Source organism: Columba livia, chromosome 1 (genome assembly GCF_036013475.1).
Source record: "Columba livia isolate bColLiv1 breed racing homer chromosome 1, bColLiv1.pat.W.v2, whole genome shotgun sequence".
Taxonomy (NCBI): domain Eukaryota; kingdom Metazoa; phylum Chordata; class Aves; order Columbiformes; family Columbidae; genus Columba; species Columba livia.
The window spans coordinates 1,440,890-1,460,700 of NC_088602.1; the positions used below are offsets into that span (position 1 = coordinate 1,440,890).

A 19,811-nucleotide genomic window follows, 5' to 3' on the forward strand; every position below is an offset into this window, starting at 1 on the left:
CTTACAGTTTATTAATTTGAGAGGGTTATTTGGTTTGATTTCCTCCTGTATTTAATTTCCTGCTCTTCGCAATCCGCCCCCGTGACACGTCACTGACCGGAGGAGCCAGAGCTGTGCCAGGAAAGTGTCGCCGTCTTGGTGTGCAGACCGAGCGCCCTGAACACACCATGGGACACGCTGTCCCCAGGGAAATGTCACCAGCCAGGAGGGGACACACGTGCCCAGGACCCCACGCCCCCGGCAGAGCTGGATGTTTGGGGAAAGTTGGGAGAAAACAGGATTTTCCCCCAAAACCCCTCATCTGCCCTTCAGCATGGGAGCCCTCAAGACGCACCCCAAAACCTGCAGAGGGGACACCCTCACCCCTGGGTGCCCCCGTCCCTGTCCCAGCACTCGCAGGTCCCCAGAGGTTCCATCTCTTTGGGTCGGGGACTTTTCCTCCAGCTCTGACACTGGGAACAACTTGGGCAGGTGGGTTAAACCCCAAAAATTCCATATTTCCTGGGAATGGGACAGAAGAAAAGCAGCAGGAGGAGGATCCAGAGAGGGATGTCACCCGGCTGGGATGGGGGGACATTCCGGTGCTGGTCACGGCTCCTGGTGACAAGCAGGAGCCCCCAAGATGTGTTCTGTCCACTCATACTCCCCACACCAGACACAGAAGGTTGTCTGCACCACGTTTATTGCAATAAATTAAAAGAAGTGGGCAAAACACGGAGTGTCTGGTGGCTTTTAGAATGAAGCTGTCGCACCCTCGGTCCCTGTCCCCTCCAGTCACAGTCCCACCTGGCAACCCTGGTCACCTCTTTGGGGAATGACAAATCCTCCCCGGTCGGTTTGAAATCTGCTTTTCCCCCGCGTTAAGAAAGCTCCGTCACCTTTTCTTGTGATGAGTGAAACCCCAGAACCTCCACCAAACGTGTCCCCAAACACCAGCGCTGCACCTTGTGACCCACAGCTCCGAATGCAGCGTGGGGACCTGGGGCAGCCCCTGCCTGACCGTGTCCCTGTCCCTGTCCCTGTCCCTGTCCCTGTCCCACTACCTCTCTGACGGGGCCACACTGCAAAACCGAGGTCTTGGTGTCTTTATTGTCAGGGCAGAGCGTGCTTGTCGCTGTCTATAAGAAATAAGCGATATTTTCCGGGTTCAGAGGCGCCTGGATGTCCAGTTTTCGGGATTTGCTGTCTTTTTCCACGATTTCCAGCCGCAGGGTCGGGATTTTGGTCTTCTCCGCCCCGGGGGAAGAGCTGTCTTTGGTTTTCAGCAGCTGCTTGTCCGAATCCTCCACCGCGATCCTCAAGGTGCAGCCCCTGGGCAGCAGGTCCTGCTCGTAGGCGGCTGCCAGCTGGTTCACGACACGTCGCTCTACCTGAAGAATCAGAGAAGCACAGGATGGTTTGGGGTGAAGGGACCTTAAAGCTTCCCCAGTGCCCCCCCTGCCATGAGCAGGGACATCGTCACCAGCTCAGGTTGCTCAGAGCCCCGTCCAGCCTGGCCTGGGATGTCTCCAGGGATGGTTCATCTACCACCTCTCTGGACAACCTGGGACAGGCTCTCACCACCCTCAGGGCAACAACTTCTTCCTCATGTCTGGTCTGATGAAAAACAACAGTTTCCACCAGAAAATCTCTGCCAGCAGCCTCCTTCCCACCCTCGGGCAGCGCAGGATCCCAGAACATCCTGCTCATCCTATTTATTCTCTGTTTCTTTCCTCCCACAGACCATGAACATCTCCCTCTGGAGCCATGGGGACCCTCGTCTGGGGGACAGACCCAAACATAAACCCCCTCCCAGTGCTCCCCATGTGCAGCAGGGCTGGGGGAGATACCAGGGGCTTCACCCGTGCTCCATCCTTGGCTTTAGAGCCACAGAATCAGTTTGGTTGGAAAAGCACCTCAAGCTCACCGAGTCCAACCATTCCCCACCCCTGACACTGCCCCATGTCCTGAGAACCTCATGTCCGTCTGTCCAGCCCTCCAGGGCTGGTGACTCCAGCACTGCCCTGGGCAGCCTGTTCCAATGCCCCACAGCCCTTTGGGCAAGAAATTGTTCCCACATCCAACCTCAACCTCCCCTGGCGCAACTTGAGGCCGTTTCCTCTGCTCCTGGCGCTTGTTCCTGGGGAGCAGAGCCCGACCCCCCTGGCTCCAAGCTCCTTTCAGGCAGTTCAGAGATCAGAAGGTCTCCCCTCAGCTCCTGTTCTCCAGCTGAGCCCCCCAGGTCCCTCAGCCGCTCCATCACACTTGTGCTCCAGCCCCTCACCAGCTCCGTTCCCTTCTCTCCACTCGCTCCAGCACCTCAAGGCCTTTCCTGGCATGAGGGGCCCAAACCTGCCCCCAGCATTGGCGGTTTGGCCTCCCCAGGTCCCAGCACAGGGACGGTCACTGCCCTGGTCCCGCTGGCCACACCAGTGCTGGTACCAGCCAGGATGCTGGTGGCCCTTTGTCCAGACCCCTCTGTAGATCATTCCCACTCTCCAGCAGATCAACACTCCACCCAACTTGGTGTCATCTGCAAACAAACATCTTCACCTCGTGTTTGATGGAGCGGGCACCGTAGTGCAGGTTGTAGCCGTCGGCCAGCACGTCCATGACCTCCCTGTCCCAGAGCAGGGTGATGTTGTGTCTCGCCTTGGCCTGAGGGGTGAGGAAGAGGATGAGGAAGAGTTACCGGTGCCTTTGGGCAGCCCTGGTGGCCCATTTCTTCGGTGGTGGGGACACCACTAGGTGTGGGTGTCCCTGGAATGAGGACAAAAGGCCACCAAGAGTTCCATCAAGCGAGTGGTCCCCTAATTCCTCTTTAGCCCCCACAACGAGCTCGGATGTGCAAAGATTAATTAATTAATGTGTCTGAACATGGCCTGAAGCTCATCCCTGCCCCAACAACTGTCCCAAGAAGCCCCTATCCCCTCAGACAGGGTCCCCTCACTTTGAGGAGTGGGTAAGACTATGGTGAAGATGCAGCGGGATGAAGGCTCCTCCTGCTCATGTATCACTTGTGAAGTCACCTCGAAAGCCCATGAGTAGTTTTTTACCTTCTTGGCCCAAAAATTCAGCTCCTTGTTGACAAGTTGAATGAGCTCCGAGTGGCAAAAAGGGAGAAAATAGACAATTTCGTTGATCCGCCCCAGGAACTCGTCTCGTCTGAAGTGAGCCTGCGGGGACAAAGGGGATGGGGTTGGTGACCCCATGCGGACAGCAGTGACGGTCCCCAGGGGTCACCCCCAGCTCCTGTAGCATCCACAGAGCGAGGAACCGGCCCATCGCACCCCACAGAGCTGAAAATCCACATCTCAGGTCACCACCTCTCATCATTAATTAACTAATTGCCCCCCTCTCAGCAGGGGTAATTAATTCTTCTGGAGGTGACAAGAGGAACTAGAAATGACCCGCTCAAATCCTTGGGCTGTGCAGGAGGGTGAGCAGAGCCCTGAGGGGATTCAGAAATGTCTTAAAGAAACTTCACGTCACCAGGATGTCACCGTCGTCTTTTCCGGCCCCTCTGCAGCTCATGGTGACCCCAGGAGAGCAGAGAACCCCCAAAACCCACAGCAACACTTCCCACCCCACATTCCCCTTGTCTCGCATTGTTGCTCTAAATACAAGAGCACAGGGGTGAAGAAGAAACTGTGATTTATTTATTTTGGCTGCGCTCTGACCTTACGCAAAGGTGCCTTCCAACCCATCCTATGATTCTTAGAGGGTGACAATTAAAAATGGATGTCACGTCCCTTATCTCACAGCTGGGGGAGGAACAGGGAGGATATTGCATCAAATGACCAAGTGGCCAAAGCTCAGGACACCTGAGATGGTGAAAAATCATCTGTACCTTCAAGATGGGGCGGATGACCTTCTCCTTGAACTGCTTGGAGATGGTGATCTTCTCGGTCGCCTGGACATCCTCTGAAAGAGAGGAGAGGGGTGTTGGTGGGGACAGGGGGACATGGTCCAGAGGGAACCTCAGGTGCCACCTTCGACCTTCACATGTGTCTCCGCTCTCTGTCCTGCACCCCAAGAGCTGCTCCTGGGGATTTTGGAGAGGAGGAGCCCTCACTTGGCTACCGCAAACCTCAGATCTGGGAGCTGGTGCCAATTACATGACGAACATCATCACCCAGGGCTGCTCTGTGGAGGGTCTCACCACTCTGCCCAGCAAGGAACCGCCTGCACTGAGGAGGCCAAACCACCATCCTGGGGGCAGTTTTGGGCCCCCCACACCAGGAAAGGGCTTGAGGTGCTGGAGCAAGTGGAAAGAAGGAGCTGGTGAGGGGCTGGAGCACAAGTGTGATGGAGCGGCTGAGGGACCTGGGGGGTTCAGCTGGAGAACAGGAGCTGAGGGGAGACCTTCTGATCTCTGAACTGCCTGAAAGGAGCTTGGAGCCAGGGGGGTCGGGCTCTGCTCCCCAGGAACAAGCGCCAGGAGCAGAGGAAACGGCCTCAAGTTGCGCCAGGGGAGGTTGAGGTTGGATCTGGGAACAATTTCTTCCCCAAAGGGCTGTGGGGCATTGGAACAGGCTGCCCAGGGCAGTGCTGGAGTCACCATCTCTGGAGGGTTGGACAGACGGATAGGAGGTTCTCAGGACATGGGGCAGGGACAGGGGTTGGGGAATGGACTTGATGATTTTGAGGGGCTTTTCCAACCCAAATGCTCTACGATTCGTGACCGCTGGTCCCTTCAGCAAGCAGCAAACCCCATTTCAGTCTGTTTGCAGCAAAGCTCCATCCAGAATCTACTTCCCCGTGCTGACTGCAGATGGAGCCAGGCTCTGGGCGGCTCCCAGCTCCCTGCTCTGAACCACAACGGCTCAAAACGCAGGATTTACGCCTCTGCCGCCCAAACCCCCTTTGTCTTTACCGCCTCATTTCTTCCTATATCTTCAGGCATTTAACTCCAGGGGCTATTTAACGGCAGGATGCTCACAAGGAGATCCCTCACATCTTGGATGGGACCGAGATACGCAACAAAATCCTCTGGAATCGCCTTTTCTCTGTCCCCCCACAGCAAAGACGAGCACGTTTGTGGTCGCTGGGTGGGGAGATGCACAGAGCAGTCTGTGGGTCTGAAGGGAGCTGGGCATCTTTGGTTATAAGGATTTGGGTTAACATCACTTTTCTGTTAAAAGGGGGGTTTTTTGGGTACATAACGGGAATTTGCTGTGGCGTTCGGGAGGAGCAGAGCTGGAAAAGACAGAAGGGATGGAGCTGCCTCCAGAATTCGCGTTCACTGCTTCCGCGGACAGACGGACAGACGCTGCGGCAGCAGCTCCTTCGCTCTTATCTTCCCATTTATCTGCCCAGCCGGGCGCTGGCGCTGAACCGGCCGCTGCTGCAGGAGGATTTCCGAGCCAAAGAGCTCGTGGAAATGGCGAGGAGCTCCACAAAACTCAATTGAGGGCAAGGCTTCGGAGCCGAAATGCATTTTGCAGCTCCGCCGGCTCGCTGCAGCTGTCTGCCGTACGGCCGGAGAAATTAAAATTCAATGCTTTCCTCATTTAGCAGAAAAGCGTTTGGCATTTGAAAATGTTATTCTCCAAAGTTCAGCGGCGGGCGTGTTTTGTCCTTTCCCTGGCGTGATTGAAGTCTAAAGATTCTGAATTACGTCACTTTGGGCATCAGCGTCTTCGAATAAAAAGAAGAGACATGAAAAAGAAGCTGGGAAATAGATTGGAGGCCAAAATCCAGCGTTTTCTCGTGCTCCCATGGAGGTGATGCTGTGGCTGTTTACTGGGCACAGCCGTCTTAGTCTGTCCATATGTCTGTCTGTCCTTGGCAAAGCAGAGATTGCCCAGTCACTGGTGCCACCGGATTTGTCACCAACCGGCCAGTGAAGGTGGTCGGGGGGGTCACAAGTAAATTGGGATTCTCTGCTGCCTTCAGCAGTTGTTTAGGTCAAATCTTAGCAGCTGCCCAATTTTGCTTTTATTACCCTAATTCAACTTCATGGAAAGTTTTCTACAGGGTGTTTGGGTTCAGGGCCCCCATTCTGAGGTGGAGTAAAACTGATTAAGCTCAATTCTATTTTTGGAAGGACTGTGAGGAAACAAATCTCTTCCTCTTTAATGTGAGCACCCGTACCAGCCCCAGGCTTTTCTAGGAAGGGTCCTGGGAGGATGAAAAGGGTGAGGACACAACGGGAAGAGAGTGCAGGATCAGGAAGGCTGGGAGGTGGGATATAAACCCTTTGCCAAAGATGTGATTTCCCTTTGAAGGGATCTCGAATCATAGATTCATTTTGGTTGGAGAAGCTGCTCCAGATCATTGAGTCCAACCATAACCCACCCCTGGCACTGCCCCATGTCCTGAGAACCTCATGTCCGTCTGTCCAACCCTCCAGGGATGGTGACTCCACGACTTCCATAAGGAGGATTTCAGAACAGGGGAAGCCCAAAGCAGAGGGAGACGGGTGGAGATTGGGGGTGTGGGACTTCTCAGCAATGGATCGTCCTGGGAGGCAACAGCTCGGCTTCCCGAGACAGGCGGAGAAGATCACAGAATCACAGCATCACAGAGTGGTTGGGGTTGAAGGGACCCCTGGAGATCACCCAGTCCAACACACCTGCTAACGCAGGGTCACCAGAGCAGATCACACAGGATCCCAGGGGGTTTGAATGTCTCAGAGCAGGAGACTCCACACCCGCTCTGGGCAGCCTGGGCCAGGCTCTGGCACCTCCCAGCACACAAGTTGCTGCTCATGTTCAGATGGAGCCTCCCGTGTTTCAGTCTGTGCCCGTTGCCCCTCACCCTGGCGTTGGGCACCACTGAACAGAGTCTGGTCCATCCTCTGACACCCACCCTGACATATTGATCCATTGATCACATCCTTCTCAGCTTCTCTTCTCCAGCTCAACAGCCCCAGCTCTCTCAGTGTCTCCTCATCACAAAGATGCTCCAGACCCCTCAGCATCTTCGTGTCCCTCCCTGGACTCTCTCCAGCAATTCCTTGTCTGTCTTAAACTGGGGAGCCCAGAACTGGACCCAGTTCTGCAGATGTGGCCTCACCAGGACAGAGCAGAGCGGGAGGATAAAAGATCAGGCAGGTGCTCGCCCTTCTGGCACAGGAGCATCTCTCAAGCTTGTCCCAGGGCTGTGGGGCCTGCAGGACATGTTGGTGGAGACTGGCTGCAGGGACGAGGAGCAGGGATACAGCCCAGGGGTCTGGGAGCTCCTCCTGGCAGAGGGATGGATGAGCTGGAGTGGTGAGAGCCTGGCACAGGCTGGCCAGAGAGGTGGTAGATGAACCATCCCTGGAGACATCCCAGGCCAGGCTGGACGGGGCTCTGAGCAACCTGAGCTGCTGAAGATGTCCCTGTCATGGCAGGGGGGGCACTGGATAAGCTTGGAAGGTCCCTTCAACCCAAACCATCCTGTGATTCTACGAGTCTAAAGAAAGTGAGGAAGGAGGCGGATTTTTTTGGGATTTGGGGCAGCACGTGGAAAGACCGGTACCTAAGTTCTCTGCGATCCTTTTCTTGCTGATCTGCATGGCCTCCTGCCGCAGCTGCAGCGCATGCTGGGCGATCTCATCGCTCGCCACGTTGGAGGTCATGATGAAGATGGCATCCTTGCAGTCGATGGTTTTCCCCTTGCCGTCCGTCAGTCTGCCCTGCAACAACACCCAGCGACACCAGAGGCGTGAGCAGGCGGCAGGGACGTCGCCAAAACACGAGGCAAAAAGGAGATGGGCCCCTGGGCAGCTTGTTGCAATGCCCCACAGCCCTTTGGGGAAGAAATTGTTCCCCACATCCAACCTCAACCTCCCCTGGCGCAACTTGAGGCCGTTTCCTCTGCTTCTGGCGCTTGTTCCTGGGGAGCAGAGCCCGACCCCCCCTGGCTCCAAGCTCCTTTCAGGCAGTTCAGAGATCAGAAGGTCTCCCCTCAGCTCCTGTTCTCCAGCTGAACCCCCCAGGTCCCTCAGCTGCTCCATCACACTTGTGCTCCAGCCCCTCACCAGCTCCGTTCCCTTCTCTCCACTCACTCCAGCACCTCAAGGCCTTTCTTGGCGTGAGGGGCCCAAAACTGCCTCCAGGATTTGAGGATGCTCAAAGCCAGGCTCTAAGGGAGCGGGATCAAGCAGCAGAGCAGCAGTGACAGCAAAAGGCAACAGAGAACATCCTTCCTGTCCATAGGATGGCCTGATAAACCTGGTTGCTGCAGCTTCTGCAGCCCTCCTCCTGCCAAACCAGAGCAGGAACCCTGCAAAAGTACCTGTTCTCTTGATTAATAAAATAAATAGAGAAAAATAAGGCAAAAAACAAGCAGCTCCCCAGGCCGTTTCTTTCCTCGATATGTCTCCAGCAGCAGATATCCAGCACAATGAGACAAATCCTTGTTGGGTGCTTGAGATTAACATTTGGGTTATTGCCCTGTCAAGTGCGTGGTACAGGAATTGATTTCACATTTAGCTGCTGCTGCCATGATCTATGCAAGAAAAAATGGTGTTATTAATCCTTAAAATAAAAAGCAAAGAAACAAAACCTCGCAGCATGTTGCTCTGGACTTTGGTTGCCTCTGAGGCCAGAGCAGGACTGTAAAAATAAACGGATGAGCTCCCATGTGAGGGGGTGAGGAGATGCAGAGCCTGGAGACACAAGGTCATCCCTGGGTCCCACCAGATTGAGCAAGAGTGGCAGCTGCACAGGACAGGTCATGTGCCCAGTGTCCCCAGAGACCATGGGAGAGCTAAGGGCTACAAAATCGAGAACTTTGTGCTGCTTCCCTCAGACAGTGAGTATAGAATCATAGAATCACAGATGGTTTGGGTTGAAGGGACCTTCCCAGCTCTCCAGTGCCCCCCCTGCCATGAGCAGGGACACCTTCAGCAGCTCAGGTTGCTCAGAGCCCCGTCCAGCCTGGCCTGGGATGTCTCCAGGGATGGTTCATCCACCACCTCTCTGGCCAACCTGGGCCAGGCTCTCACCACCCTCAGGGACAACAATTCCTTATATCCAGCCTCAACCTCCTCTCCTTTAGTTTCAAACCATCACCCCTTGTCCTGTCACAACAGGCCCTGCTCAAAAGTCTGTCCCCATCTTTCTTATGGGCCCCTTTTAAGTCCGTAAAGGCCGCACTGAGGTCTCCCTGGAGCTTCTGTTCTCCAGTGAACACCCCAACTCTCTCACCTGTTCCCAGCAGAGCTGTTCCAGCCTCGGGTCATTCCTGGGGCTCCTCTGGCCCCTCTCAGCAGGTCCATGTGTGTCCTGTGCTGAGGACCCAGAGCTGGACCAGCACTGCAGGGGGGTCTCACCAGAGCGGAGCAGAGGGGCAGAATCCCCTCCCTGCACCTGCTGCTCACGCTGCTGGGGATGCAGCCCAGGACACGGGTGGTTTCTGGGCTACAAGCGCACGTTGCCGGCTCATGGCCAATCTTTCATCCACCAGTATCAGACCTCCTTCCCACTGCCAGCAGGATCGGGTGGTGTCGGGTGTGAAGATGCCTGGGAGGAGTATCGGGCACAATTCTGCCTTCAGCATTGGCAAAACTCCTTGGGTAGGTATCTTGGAGGAGTCTGGAGCTGCTATTTGGGACTGCAGAGGAGGCCAACACACTCCTGGAGATGTTTGGGAGTTTTCCCAGACACCTACAGGGCATGGAGAAGGGAACGGAGCTGGTGAGGGGCTGGAGCACAAGTGTGATGGAGCGGCTGAGGGACCTGGGGGGTTCAGCTGGAGAACAGGAGCTGAGGGGAGACCTTCTGATCTCTGAACTGCCTGAAAGGAGCTTGGAGCCAGGGGGGTCGGGCTCTGCTCCCCAGGAACAAGCGCCAGGAGCAGAGGAAACGGCCTCAAGTTGCGCCAGGGGAGGTTGAGGTTGGATCTGGGGAACAATTTATTCCTGGGAAGCAGCCCCAGACTCTTCTTAGGGAGTTACCTGAAGAGTTTTGTCCTCGGCGGGGACAAAAGGGATATTTAAGTTCCCTTCCAACCCAAACCATCCTACAATTCTGTGATTTCAAGATTGTATGATTCATGATTTTATGATTCCATAGTTCCATGATTCTATGATTCCACGATTCTATGATTCTACGATACCATGATTCTATTATTCTATGATTTCAGGATTCTACAATCCCATGATTCCACAATTCCATGATTTTACAATTCCATGATTCTGTGATTCTACGATGCTATTTTCGTGGGAGGAAAGGTGTGAGACAAATCATGCGACACCTGAAGAATGAAAAATTAACGAAGCTGAACTGAAAAACTAGTAATTAATGAGAAGATGTCCTTTGGTTGGAAAGGACTGTTGATCTGGAGCATTCCAGCTCCACTCCAGCACATCTCCCGCAGCCGTGGTCCCTCACACCGTTCACTGTCGCCTCCCGAATGGCTCCTGTGCAAACCCTGACCCCGAAAACACGGATTTACCTCATCGAAGAGCTGCAGCATGATGGTGAGGACGTCGGGGTGGGCTTTGTCAACCTCGTCGAAGAGCACCACGGCGTTGGGGCACTGCCGCAGCTTGGTGGTGAGCTGCCCGCCCTCCTCGTGGCCCACGTAGCCCGGCGGGGAGCCGATGAACTTGGCGACCTAGAAGGATGTAACAAGACACACAACAAGTTGATCTGGAGACGCCAGGAATGGGTCGCTCAACAGGCAGCCACCACTCTTTGCTCCAACAAATCAAGTTCGATGTTTTTCGTGATATCTGTTGCACTCCAGGTATCCCAAAATCAGCTTATTTGCAACCATTGGGCAAAATGCAGATCGGTGGTTGCTGAGCAATTATCTCGCCCGGAGCTTTAAGCAGCAGAATCTGCAGGAGCTGCCACGGGCAGGAGAACAGGCACCACCTCTGCTTGTCTAACCAGTGTCCCAGTGACCCATCAGGCACCACCTCTGCTTGTCTAACTGGTGTCCCAGTGACCCATCAGGCACCACCTCTGCTTGTCTAACTGGTGTCCCAGTGACCCATTCCAGCTGCCCAAGACCCATTTTCATCTCCTTTAGCTTTTTTAAGAGCAAGAATTCGAGTTGCAGGTGGCTCTGGTGGGGAATCAAAGAGGCCACAAGGAAAATACTCTTCCTGTGTTAATCACCAGCTTCACTACTTGACATCAAGATTTTTTAAATGAGGTTTCAAAATTTGTAAGTTATTTAGAAGAATATTTTTGACAACTGAAATATTTTGGTAAAAACGCCAAATAATTTTTGACGTACAGCTCGGAGCATTTTCATAGAATCAGAGAATCATTTCAGTTGGAAAAGACCCTCAAGATCATCGAGTTCAACCTCTAACCCAATGCTGTCACTAAACTATGTCCCTAAGAATCTCATCTCCGCGTCTCCTCAAGCAATTGGGGTCTGTGGGTGCATCTTTAGGTGTGGAAAGTTGAAAAGGATAAAAGTTTGTTAATCCGGCGTGGTTCTCCAGGATGCTGGACATGCAGAGGTTGTACGGGAAGCAGAAGGAGTTTGTGGAGCAAAATCCCAAATCCTCAGAAAACAAAGACATTTCATCTCCTAAATCCCAGAGGAGGAAGCAGCACAGCTGAAGGGTGAGCCTGTCGTGGTCTCGGTGCTGCTGAATGGCAAAAGCCACGTGTGCTGTGGCACGTCTATGCTGGTGAGTCATTTTTGGTGAGCCTGGTTCTGTGGGGATAGGAGCCACAGGAGCTTCTCCACGGCCAGTGCCACCCAGTACCAAACTGGTACAGGTCACACATGGACCTGCTGGAGAGGGGCCAGAGGAGCCCCAGGAATGATGCGAGGCTGGAACAGCTCTGCTGGGAACAGGCTGAGAGAGTTGGGGTGTTCAGCTGGAGAACAGAAGCTCCAGGGAGACCTTAGTGCGGCCTTTCCGGACTGAAAAGGGACTAACAAGAATAATGGGGATGGACTTTTGAGCAGGGCCTGTTGGGATAGGACAAGGGGTGGTGGTTTTAAACTAAAGGAGAGAGATTCAGGCTGGAAATGAGGAAGGAATTGTTGGCCTGAGGGTGGTGAGAGCCTGGCCCAGGTTGGCCAGAGAGGTGGTGGATGAACCATCCCTGGAGACATCCCAGGCCAGGCTGGACGGGGCTCTGAGCACCCTGAGCTGGTGAAGATGTCCCTGCTCGTGGCAGGGGTGGCACTGGGAGTGCTGGGAAGGTCCATTCAACACAAACCATCCTGTGATTCATACCAGAATCATATTCTATGATCCATTTGAGGAAAGGCTGAGAGAACTGGGCTTGTTCAGCCTTAGAAGAGAAGGCTCAGGGGAGACATCATCACCATGATCACTATTTCAAGGGTGGCTACAAAGGCAATGGACACTCCCTTTGTACAAGGAGTCCCATGGAAAAGACAACGGGCAATGAGTACAAGTTACTCCTGGGGAGATTCTGATTTGACACAAGAGGGAAACGTTTCCCAATGAGAACAATCAGCCATTGGAACCATCTCCACAGGGAAGTGGTGGGTTCCCCAGCACTGGAGATGTTTAAGATTCAGGTGGACAAGGGGCTGGGCCAGCTCATCCAGACCGGGCTTGTGCCAAGAAACGTTGGACTAAGGATCCTTGTGGTTCCTTCAACCTGGTGTTTGATGTCCTGTGATTGTCCCACTCATGTGGCTCCTTTTTGCTGAGCAATACGAGGCATCTGCCCAGGTAGAGCTGCGATCCCCTCATCTCCAGCTCCCACGGCAAGGGGGGTCCCACTGCTTCAATTAGCCAACAGCTGCTAATTAGCTAATTCCTTACATTTGTTTCGCAATGCCCAGGGCTACGTGAGGCTCCTTCCAAGACCGCTGTCTCCTGGGCTGACCTGATCCTTGTTTGCTTGAAAAATTTATATCGCTCTGGCTGCAATTCTCTGCTTTATTCCTTCCCGTTGCTCTGCCTCTTGTCTTCGTCAGGGCGCAGTATTTTATATCTCAGCGCTACTGCTATTTTATATCTCACGCTGCTACTCCTGACTCCTCTTCCTTTGTACTGAATCATCAATACAGCTTTATTTTTGTCTGTTTTTTGGTTCTACAGTATAGGACCCCATCGTAACCCATTTATCAGGCCAGCTGTGAGTGCGCCTTTATTTTCTCTTCCCACATCCACATCTGGATAAAATAACACATTTTCTGGACCTTTTCTGGCCGTTTGAGGGTCCTGCGGTTCCTGATGATGGTGCTGAGGGTCCCAGGTTGAAACTCAGATCAGCCCCTGTCACAGCCCAGCACACCGAGCACGACGGTCCCGTCCCAAGTCTTCCTCCTGTCTCCATAACACAACGCAGCAGCTCTGATGTTTATGGGGATGATCCTCAGATTCCTCATGAGATGCTCCTCACCCCGTGTTTTCGGGACTTGGGTGCACCTCACCAACAGTATCGATAAAAAACACACGGCCTCTACACAGCCATCAAAAGAAAAATGTTATGAACAGATCTCTCCTGTTTCAGCCAGGATCTTGTTGCTTTTTGGGGAGAAAAAGGATCTTCAAAGGGATTTAGGGCCCCCCCAGCTCTGGGGGTGACGTGTCCCACCAGAATTAGGCAGGAGGTGTGATGGGATGGGTGGACTCTGCACCATGGTCCTGTTTTCGGCTGGATTCTCCCCTTTTTTCCCCATGGGAGACATGCGGGGACGGTGTCCCACACTGGAGTCGGCAATGTGTAAGGGTAAGGAGGGGAATGGGGCTTTGGGCTGAGCTCAGCCTGCCTAGGCCCGGGTCTACAGACAGCCCCAGAACCCGTGGGTGATCTACAGCACGTGGCTCTGCCCAGGCTGCAGATTTCATGGACAATATCATCTCTTCTCAGCTGCTCTTCCCCCAAGGGTTGACACCACGTGCAGAAGCTACAGCATCAGACACAAATCATTAAACATTTTCTTGCTCCTTGGTCTCTGCTCCTGATTTCCCTGAGTTAAAGTTGCTTTTTGGCTGGTATTTCCCACATTGCAATTCAATGTACAACCCACAGCAACTGCTGCTGCTCTGCCGTGCATCCCCTTCGACTTTCCAAACCGTTTCTGGAGGATGTGGAAGGAATTTGGGAAGGTCCTGGATGCTCCTGCCAGGGTGAGACCGAAGTTTGTCACACTTGGTGGCAATGGGGAGATGCTCAGCACCACCAGGACAGGGACTGAACACAGGGGAACGAGGGCATTGACAGGATTTGTTTAAATTAACAATTAAACTTGACTCTACACCCACTGGATGCAGAGATGGCCCATTTACCAACCTCGTGCCTCTCCTGGAACTCCGACATGTCCAATCTGATGAAGCCCTGCAAGAGAAAGACAAAACATGGTATTTTGATGAATGTGCTCCAAAATTCATCACGTTTAGAAGATCCAGCACAAAATGCTGAGGGTTATTCTGAGGAAGACGATGGTGGTTTCTCAAAGGGGGACAGGACCATTTCCCGCAGCTGGCTCAGAGCCCACGGCTGAGATTTGCTCCAGATGTTCTGCTCGTCGCTAGAGCCGGAGCGACACAGGTGGGACTGAAACAGCAGCTCGCCATTTGCTAAATAAAATGGATATTATTGTGGCTCAGCTTTTCAGAAATAAATCACAGGAAGAACACAATGCCTGTCTGTAAAAATAAAATCAAAATTATAAAGCTGAAGTAAATGGGTTAATGGGTGATCAACTTAAATAGATAATATTGTCAGAGAATTTACAGTTACTGCCCCAGCTCCCTGATTTGAATTTGAAGAGCTGATGAATCACTGTAGACAATGAAATTCCTGGGCTTGCAGCTCTAGTTCAGTTCCTAGAGGTTTGAGGAGGGGAGAAAGAGAAGAGGAAGAGGAAGAGGAAGAGGAAGAGGAAGAGGAAGAGGAAGAGGAAGAGGAAGAGGAAGAGGAAGAGGAAGAGGAAGAGGAAGAGGAAGAGGAAGAGGAAGAGGAAGAGGAAGAGGAAGAGGAGAAGGATCATTTTGGTTGGAAAAGCCCGTCAAGATCATTAAGTCCAACCATAACCCAGCCCTGGCACTGCCCCATGTCCTGAGAACCTCATGTCCGTCTGTCCAACCCTCCAGGGGTGGTGACTCCAGCACTGCCCTGGGCAGCCTGTTCCAATGCCCCACAGCCCTTTGGGGAAGAAATTGTTCCCACATCCAACCTCAACCTCTCCTGGCGCAACTTGAGGCCGTTTCCTCTGCTCCTGGCACTTGTTCCTGAGGAGAAGAGATCAGCACCCTCCATGCCACGATCTCCTTCACCCAGATCAGGTTGCTCAGAGCTCCGTCCAGCCTGACCTGTAATATTCAGCTTCAGAGCTAATGGATGGGACGTTTGGCAGCGCACATGGAGCTTGGAGCTGTCCAGGTCGCAGGTGATTCCTCGCGGCACCAAACCCAGATGGTGTTGCCATGAACACCCAAGGGACGGAGGAAAGCAGGAGGATCTGCTGGGTTTGCCGCTCTCCCCTGAAATGCTGGTATTTGAGGGTGGTGGTAAGAGCTCAGTCCAGATTTTGATTCAAAACAGATACATTGAGGAAACATGAGGGACCTGGGGGGTTCAGCTGGAGAACAGGAGCTGAGGGGAGACCTTCTGATCTCTGAACTGCCTGAAAGGAGCTTGGAGCCAGGGGGGTCGGGCTCTGCTCCCCAGGAACAAGCGCCAGGAGCAGAGGAAACGGCCTCAAGTTGCGCCAGGGGAGGTTGAGGTTGGATGTGGGAACAATTTCTTCCCCAAAGGGCTGTGGGGCATTGGAACAGGCTGCCCAGGGCAGTGCTGGAGTCACCAGCCCTGGAGGGCTGGACAGACGGACATGAGGTTCTCAGGACATGGGGCAGGGACAGGACTAGGGAACGGTTGGACTCGATGATCTTGAGGGGCTTTTCCAACCAAAATGTTTCTATGATTTTGTGATATTATCTCGCAAAATATTAAAATACGAACAAACTGCCCAAAGCAGAGCAAGCTCTACAAAAGCGCGGCCCAATCCTGGCGAGGTGCACACCAAGGAACGTCATCTGCAGGACCTGCTCAGCTTCGGTCCGATCCTGCTCCCAACCTCCCTGCTCTGTCCACACCACGGGCTGGGTAAGGACATCAGCACCTTCCAACCTCTCTAGCAGCACAAACATGAGAATATACGGGGTTCTCTATTCTTAATGCATTAGTTCTTATGAACTTCTGCAGCCCCAAAACCGCCGGCTGGTTGGTGACTCCGTCACGCTGCTCGTTACGGCACCGCCGGCTGAGCCAATTCATTACCAATAAAACTCTGATTTGCGCTCGCTACCGAATTAACGCAACATTTGGTGTTTAAGTGTTATTTCTGTTTGATGCTTGGCCGGGCGTTGAGCAGTTCCAGCTGCGGGAGTCGGGGATGAAGGTGCTTGGATGGGGAGTCGGGATTTATTGCTTGGGGAAGGCAATTATTGAAGGATGAGGAAAAGAAACCAGAAGAGCCGTTTTTATAGTGTCATTGGCTTTTGATCTTCTTCCTAAATGTGTCATTTTACCTCATGGCCATTCTCTGCTGGAGGATGTTGGGGAGAGGAATTAATCTTGCGTTTCTTCCTATTCCCCAGCTCTAGCCTTGTGTGAATCGGTGAGCCTGGCTTAAATATTCGCTGGTTTAAAACCTCAGACTGAACTATCCCCCTGCTAAGCCACCAGGGCCTGGAAATAACTCCAACCCAGCACCGCTACAAATTGTGAAGTGGAAAACAAACTTCAGCGGCACAAAAAGCTGCTGCTGTTTGGATGCCAAATATTTCAGCGCTAAGAGCTGGAGGACAAAATCAATGCTCCATCGTCTGCACCGGTACAACGCGACAAGTGGTGCAGCCAGGGACACCTAAAGGGGATTTGCAGTATTTGATCCTTCTAATAATTTATAGCGTTATTTATTAGCAACAGAGGCAAAAAATATATGTTCACAACACAGGACGTCAAAATGGCAGCAAACTCAAATGGGGGACACAGGAGATTGTCAAACACACTTAGATTTTTACAATTTAAATATAGGGATAATGTATGGCTTCATTTTACCTCCTGTTTCTCTTCCACGGCGCTGCTGAGTAGCCGGGCTGACTGCTAAGCTGGACTCCCAGCCTAGCAAAGCCAGACAACAAACCTCACCAAGCAACCAAACCCACCCCCTTACCAAAACCCACCCGGACGGCGAGAAGCGAAGGGACGCGGCGTTACCTTCTTGACATCCTTATGGATGTACTTGGCTGTCTGCTTGGCCAGCTCCGTTTTACCTGCGCCAAATAAGAAGAGACATGTTAAACCAGGTTTATCCCCGTCTGTCTGTCCGTCAGCTGCTTCATTTTTAACAGTCGATTCTTACACGATGGGCAGAGACATCTTTATCTTTTTTCCGCAATAAGGTGTGGTTAGGTCAGATTTTTGCCATGTTTACCATCAATATTCTCAGCGTTGCGTGCGATGTCTTTTAGTCTCTCGATAACGAACATCACAGAAATTAGATAATCTTCCTTTCTTTGAGTTATATAAGGTGATTGGCATAAAATTGTAGGGTTAGGAACAATAAGTAAAGGAGAAAATGCACATGGATAGGGAAGAGCACCCACACCAGCTCACAGAAGGTCAGATCCTGTTCTCCAAACACACCCGTTTAGGGAGAAATTCATTAAACCAGCAAGATCCACCCTGTGTTGGCAACATCCCCAGCAAACCCGTTTCCCTCTGTACGTAGATATCCAAACAAATATTCAACATTTAAAAAAATGTGCCTTAAAACCCAAACTAGCTAACACAAATACACATCTGGCGCAGCCCCCCCGCCACAGCTGTATTTTGCTGACGATGGATCGCTCGCATCCGCAGGATGGTTTAATTTGATCATCACAGAAAGGGCTGGAAAATGGGAATTCGCCTGCTCCAGCAGCTGAAATCTCTGCCAAAATGCAGCATTTCAGTGCAGTTCCAGCTTTGTCAACTTTGGCCGTTGCTGTATCGTAGGTCCTAATGTGTAGGTGTATATTTATATATGTGTATTTACATATTGTGTGCATATATCTCTGCGAATGGATCTTTAAATGCTTCACTGCGGTGAGAATCTGCTGAAATGTGAAGGCACATCAGATATTTTATTTGCACATATTTGAGCTTTCGGATTGCCGTGATATCAAGACCTGTATAAAACATTCATTTGATAATATAAAACTCTCTGATGCTTTGTTTTCTTCTTTTCTTTTTTTTTTTAATATTCATTTTTACTGCTGTAAAAGAATAATAATAATAATAATAATAATAATAATAATAATAATAATAATAAATAACAACCCAGGGAAATAGATGGGAATTGGAGACGTGAAGATTGGCATTTCTGAGCCTTCCAACCTGCTCTAAGCAGCGTGATGAGGTCTCAAAAACATTTCTGATTGTTTTTGCACAGCTTTATAGTGACTCATTTTGAGTTAACACCTGGATCTGCTCAGGCAGAAGTCACCGCGTGTCCCGTGGTGTTAACCCCTCCGGCCCCAGGGGGCAGCGGATGCAGGAGAATCACAGAATCCCAGAGTGTCAGCGGTTGAAGGGCCCTGGAAAGCTCACCCAGTGCAATCCCCCCATGGAGCAGGAACACCCAGATGAGGTTACACAGGAAGGTGTCCAGGTGGGTTGGAATGTCTGCACAGAAGGAGACTCCACAACCCCCCTGGGCAGCCTGGGCCAGGCTCTGCCACCCTCACCAGGAACAAGTTGCTTCTCATATTTAAGTGGAACCTCCTGTGTTCCAGTTTGTACCCATTGCCCCTTGTCCTACCATTGGTTGTCACCGAGAAGAGCCTGGCTCCATCCTCCTGACACTCACCCTTTAGATATCTGTAAACATGAATGAGTCCCCCCTCAGTGTCCTCTTGTCCAGCTCCAGAGCCCCAGCTCCCTCAGCCTTTCCTCACACGGGAGATGCTCCACTCCCTTCAGCATCTTGGTGGCTGCGCTGGACTCTCTCCAGCAGTTCCCTGTCCTGCTGGAACTGAGGGGCCACAACTGGACACAATATTCCAGGTGTGGTCTCCCCAGGGCAGAGCAGAGGGGCAGGAGAACCTCTCTGACCTACTGACCACCCCCTTCTCATCCACCCCAGGTACCATTGGCCTTCCTGGCTACAAGCACCCAGGTTGTTACAAATGTCACCGTTTGGTTACTTTAAATATGGGGTTTGTGTGTGTTTTGTTTTTAATTTCCCTGGGTAAAAGTCATTTGTCCATCCCATGGACAAATCAGCTGTCGTGTTGCGTTTTATTGCGCTCCAGGACAAATATTGCCATCAATAACACCCCATCGTTACAAAGCAATGCAGAGGAGCGAGACGAGCAGAAATTTGGTTTGCAAGCAGCAAATTTGAGTATTTCCCCAGCCAAGGAAGAGGCATTCCCACCGGAAAGCTGTGAAAAATCACATTTCCCTTGTGAAAATTGCCCTTTCTTGAGCCTTAGAGGGTCCCCTGGGGTAATTCAGTGTCTGTGTGCGAACGGGGTCTGGTGGTGGTTGCCCCGCGGGATGATGAACTGGGTGACCAGTTGGAGGGATAACGGCGTTTTTAACTGGTATTTATGTGGAAAAGCCACGTGGTGAAGCCATCGCAGCCCCCTCAGGGCTCTCAGTCCCTCTCACGTTACCTATTCCGGATGATCCCAAGAAGAGAAAAACCAGTGGGTGCTCCTCGTCGTACCAGCCATTTTCCTTCCTCCGAATCGCTGCGTTTCCAGACGAGCAAAACAAAGCGGGGGGGGAAAGAAGAAGAAAAAAAAGGCGTATAAATCAATGCCAGCAAAGCAAGTGTAATTATCACTAAGTACACACTCTGTTTTACTGCTCTCTGCCCACTCCAAGTCCTCGCTGCCATTAGTGCTCTCTAATTCGATTAGGCAGCCAAGGCCCCAGAGACACCTA

General features: G+C 52.1%; 1 protein-coding gene across 1 annotated transcript in view; it reads right to left on the reverse strand.

Annotated features, from left to right (window-relative positions):
- Window positions 1-665: 665 nt before the first annotated feature.
- The window catches only part of CLPB (ClpB family mitochondrial disaggregase), an 89,074-nt gene continuing 69,928 nt past the window's right edge, over window positions 666-19,811 (reverse strand). Inside the window, exons 8-16 of the mRNA XM_005510998.3 lie at window positions 19,538-19,615; window positions 17,094-17,149; window positions 14,163-14,207; window positions 10,369-10,530; window positions 7,447-7,603; window positions 3,830-3,903; window positions 3,036-3,155; window positions 2,533-2,637; window positions 666-1,370 (exon numbers count right to left, since the gene is read on the reverse strand). Coding sequence (XP_005511055.2) covers window positions 1,119-1,370; window positions 2,533-2,637; window positions 3,036-3,155; window positions 3,830-3,903; window positions 7,447-7,603; window positions 10,369-10,530; window positions 14,163-14,207; window positions 17,094-17,149; window positions 19,538-19,615 — 1,049 coding nt within the window. The 3' untranslated portion in view covers window positions 666-1,118. The remainder of the gene's footprint in view (window positions 1,371-2,532; window positions 2,638-3,035; window positions 3,156-3,829; window positions 3,904-7,446; window positions 7,604-10,368; window positions 10,531-14,162; window positions 14,208-17,093; window positions 17,150-19,537; window positions 19,616-19,811) is intronic.